At 45.7% G+C, this 4466-nt stretch overlaps 1 protein-coding gene across 2 annotated transcripts; it reads right to left on the bottom strand.

The window, feature by feature from the left end:
* Positions 1-422: 422 nt before the first annotated feature.
* On the bottom strand, positions 423-4139 carry LOC133507506 (inhibin beta B chain). Of its 2 annotated transcripts, XM_061832599.1 has the most exons (3): positions 3699-4139; positions 2156-2448; positions 423-2071 (listed from the first exon to the last, which is right to left on the bottom strand). In XM_061832599.1, exons 1-3 carry the CDS (start codon positions 4042-4044, stop codon positions 1682-1684), a joined length of 1029 nt encoding a protein of 342 aa, XP_061688583.1. In that variant the 5' UTR covers positions 4045-4139; the 3' UTR covers positions 423-1681. The 2 variants fall into 2 exon arrangements, with proteins under 2 accessions (XP_061688583.1, XP_061688582.1); XM_061832598.1 differs by having other exon boundaries at positions 423-2448.
* Between the last annotated feature and the right edge of the window lie 327 nt (positions 4140-4466).

Raw genomic sequence — 4466 nt, 5'->3', positions numbered from 1 at the left:
CATAATTAAAGTCGTGATATTACATTAAATTCACCACAACAAATAGAACCTGAGAGTGAAATGTTTGCTTTCTGTGGGCTACTTTATATTTTGAAGTAAACTATTGTCCAGTTTGGTTCCACATATTTTCAAGGACAATTGTCTCAGGGTGTTAAAGTGCTCATTATGGTATGATGTTAACAAGATGATAATAATATTAATAATAGTAAAAAAAAAAAAAAATCTAGGTTAAACAGTAAAATGAAAAATTCAAGTGCAGCTTTGGAGGCAACATCGTATCAATTGTGGCTGAAGTAAAAGATCATATTTGTACTACTAGACAATGTTTAAGGTTCGCAGTTTACAATGTGAACATAGTGTAAACAAACAATACAAATCCGACAAAACACATGCTTTTTTTTTTTTTTTTTTTGTATTCTGGCCTTCTTAGTTTTTATGATTATCAATGTGCATACTGGCATTTTGGATCCGCCCCAAACATCAAACACAGCGAGCTGACCGCCTGTTGCGCAAGTGGGATGATGTCAAGTCCCCCTCGCGCAATGATTAACAGGCTGCGTTTTGTTGGAAAGCTTCTAATTATACATCGCACCAGTAAACTTTGGACTTTTGACGATTATACGCGACAACATACAGCGGCACATGCCCATCTGACCCGCCCGCCATGCGGACCTTCACATTACCTGACCACTGATGCAATCGTGTCCCAATGTTTGTCAAATTATGACCTTGTGTCCACAAGCTCTCCGTGTTGCCGAACTTAAAAGACCGCTTGTGTCAACAATACAGTGGAGATGCTGATTAGACATATTTTGCTTAGCTCATTCTTTTTAACTCTTCCAGTGTTTTCATGGGCTCTTTGCTAAATCAAGTAATTGAATAAAAAGGGTATTTTCGCATTAATAAAAAATTAAATATGCACGTGAAGTACAAACATTATTCATTTTATTCCTGAAGCGCCACATTCTATCTTTTGCGTGTGTGTGCCTTTAAAAGGTGGAGCCTGGCCTGGTGAGTGACGTGTGCGTCAGCAAATGAAAGCGCAGAATTGACTGGCAGGATTGCGGCTGTCTGTAAACGGGCGAACCGTTTACCTTGTGCATTTTTCGAGTGCCCCTCCATCAGTCGTAGGCCTTAGCAGCTTGTGCATGAATGTGACTGTTTAATAAAATGATTGGATGCGGACCAGATGCTGTGTCTATCCTTGATCACCTGTTACAATATGTTCTAACAAGTGTTGCTGGGGCTAAATTAGCTAAAATCAATACTTAGCGTTTACGATCATAGACGGTTTCTTGCCTCAGTCAGAAGCAGGTACCCTAGAAAGATGTGCCAGACTGGTGGAAATATGTATTTTTTTTTTAATCCTCAACATAATGCCCCAAAATCTCTTCTGCTGGAAACTTCAAAATAAGATAGCCGCCATCAACAATATCACCGATCGACTTAAAATTAAGTGAAAACGTGTTTCACAACAGGATGCCTGAAAAGGTCTCAAAACTGAACAGGAAGTCGACCATTTTGGTTCAAAGCAGTCGTTTTAGGCAATTAATCAGTCTTCCTTTGTCTTCAAATTTGTCTTCTTGGAACCAATAGAGAGCCGTTTGCGACCATCTGTACTACACATACAATACTCTAGGACTGCTGCATAAAAAAATGACTACACAAGCCTATAAACTCGTTATGTGCACCCACAGGACTCCACGATCATGTCAGGCACGTCGGTTTTGATGATACTGTGCTGAGAGTTGAAGTACACCATGGACAGAGGCTGTCGCTCCGTGGGAACGCAACACGAAGACGCAGCCGTGTTGATGCCGTTGACCTTCAGCTGGCTCAAGACGGTAGCGTGGAAGGATGCGGCAATACCCGGAGACCCGGCCAGGTGCTGCGGGCACTGCCCCACGCAGTAGTTCATGTGGTAGCCCTCGGGCGCGATGATCCAGTCGTGCCACTGGATGTCCTTAAACTTGATGTAGAAGTCTTTCTTGCAGCACACGGTGACGTCATCGCCGCACCGCAATGAGCGCTTCCTGAGCAAGTGTCTGGCGGGGTCGTCGCGCAGACGCACCTGGGCCACCAGGAAGGGTTTAAACGAGCTGTTGGCGGAGTTTTCCAGGGAGCAAAGATTTCTCCCGTCCTCGTCGCAACTCACTTCCAGATGGAGTCGCTTCTGGCCACCGTCCAGGAAGGCCTGCAGGGTGCGGCTGATGGGGAAGGTGTGCCAGTTACTCTCCTGGACCTCCAGCATCTTTTCCATCACCAAGGTCCGGTTTGACGCTCCACCGTCCACGGTGAGGAAGACTTGAGCTGGCACTTGAAGGGGCGACTTGGAGGAGCGGACGTAGATCCACAGGGAAGACTGCAGCACCTGGATACCGCGGCCATGTTCTTGCAGGAACTGGAAGGTAAGGCTGAGATTTGTCTCGTCCCCGTGCAGACTTTCATCTGTGGATTAAACACAAGGTAAGGAAATGATTTTGAACCATAAAGACTGAACAATAGACATCAGTTTGTTTGTTGATCATTTTAGACAAACTGTACAAGCAAATTGATACAGTATAGCAACAGTGTCAATGCCTTCCTTCTGTCCATCTTTCTGTTGACATGCCAGTCCATCCATCCGTGTATCTTTCTGGTGTCCATCCGTTTGTCCGTCTATCCTTCTATTTGTCCTCCTGTGTCTATGATACCTTTTAGCAGGGATGTCAGTTATTTTTGTCGAGGCCCACATTGTAGTTGCGGTTTCCATCAGAGGGCCGTTACGGCCGAGAAACCATAGAGATTTTTACACGCAAAATGCATGAACTAGTTTGGCAATAAAAAAAAAAAAAAAATCAAGGCTAGTGGGTTTTTCCAGCTACTGTTCATGTTTGGTAACAAAAATGCTTACAATATCTCAACGTTATCATTCAGGATTTGTGACAATTTGAAATTTTGGGATGGATTTTCAAAAGAATCTTGGACGTTGAAATCATTTGGCGTCACGGGCCACGTAAATTCATGTGGCGCGCCAGATCTGGCCCCTGGACCTTGAGTTTGACACCTTTGCCTCTGTTCGATCATCCATCTGTCCATATCTTTATCTGTTTATCTGGTATCTCTTTCATCTATCACACCATCCAGCTTTGTCTTTTTGTATAGTCCGTGATTCTGTCTGTCTGTCTTTGCTTTCCTAAAATTTATCTACGGTTGTGAGTCCATGATGCCTTCCAGCTGTGTTTCTGTCCTTCCATTTTCCACCCAGCTGCCCGTAATTCTGTCTGTCCGTCCATCATACTGTGATACCTGACCAGGCATCTGTGTGTCCATCTTTTGTTACATCCATCCGTAAATCCATCCATCCATCCATCCATGATGCCTTCTACCCATCTGTCGTCTGTTCATTAATCCACCCATCCATCCATTTATCTAATATATCTCACAGTTACATTCATCTCTGGTTAAAAAAAAAAAAATGTCAGATTTGTAAGTTAGGTTGAGATATGAGCTAAATAAATCGAGTAAACAGGTGAGCGAGTCTCCCGTGCACTTTCACCTAATTTCCTCACAGCCAGAGCTGACAGGCAAAGCACAAAGAATCCCCATGATTCATCAATTTTGCGCAAAGTCATGTGCCAGACTGGCAGGTAGAAAAAGTTCTTTGTTTTTTTTTTTTTTTTTTTTTTAAGTATATAAAGGCCACTTAGTACACTTACTTAGATCGGCAAAGCTGACTATTTCATAGCCTGGGTCTTTGGGTAGCACTTTGTTGTCTAGTTGCAGGGTACCGTCCTGCCTGACACGCCCCGAGTTCAGTTTGCGCAGCGCCGTGAGGAGCGCCACCCGGGGCACGGCCTGAGAGATCGTGGGTCTCTCTTTCAGGTGCAGCTTGTCCAAAATTTGCTGCTTGGCGAGCTCCACCATCAGCCTCTCCTCCGCGTCCCTCCCCAGGGAGCGGGACCCGCAGGACGCGCAACCCGAGGGGCTACCGCTTACCCGCAGACCCTCCCACAAAAACGGGGCAAAAAAGAAAAGCGCACGCAATGAGGACAACGGCGCCATTTGAATCTCAACTTGAACCACACGCACACAAAAATTTAAGGGGGAAAAAAAAAAAAAAAAAAAGAGTCTTCTTCTGTTTGAAATGTTCAGGTCCAGGTCTGCAGCTGGAGAGTTGAGTGATGCCTCGGAGTCCTGCTGGTGGAGATATGTGGGGTAATCCACCAAAAGTGGTGACACGCTGGAGGGACGCACCAATGAGCGCGCGTGCACCAGGGCCGCGGTGTGAGGAAGGAACTTTTGCTGGCAGCGGATCTGCGGACTCAACACGTACTCGGGGCAGGCCTGGCCCCGGGCGGAGGGCTTGAGTGGCAACGACCCGCAACTGAGCACACAGGCGCAAGTGCGCGCTTACGGGTCCAGTTTGGGACATGTGCACGCAGTATAAGAGTGGGGCCCCCTCATCCTGGTCAGTGCGAGGAAAA

This window comes from Syngnathoides biaculeatus, chromosome 10, assembly GCF_019802595.1.
Source record: "Syngnathoides biaculeatus isolate LvHL_M chromosome 10, ASM1980259v1, whole genome shotgun sequence".
NCBI lineage: Eukaryota > Metazoa > Chordata > Actinopteri > Syngnathiformes > Syngnathidae > Syngnathoides > Syngnathoides biaculeatus.
Note: the sequence above shows the minus strand (reverse complement) of the source record. Positions and strands in the feature narration are given on the sequence as shown.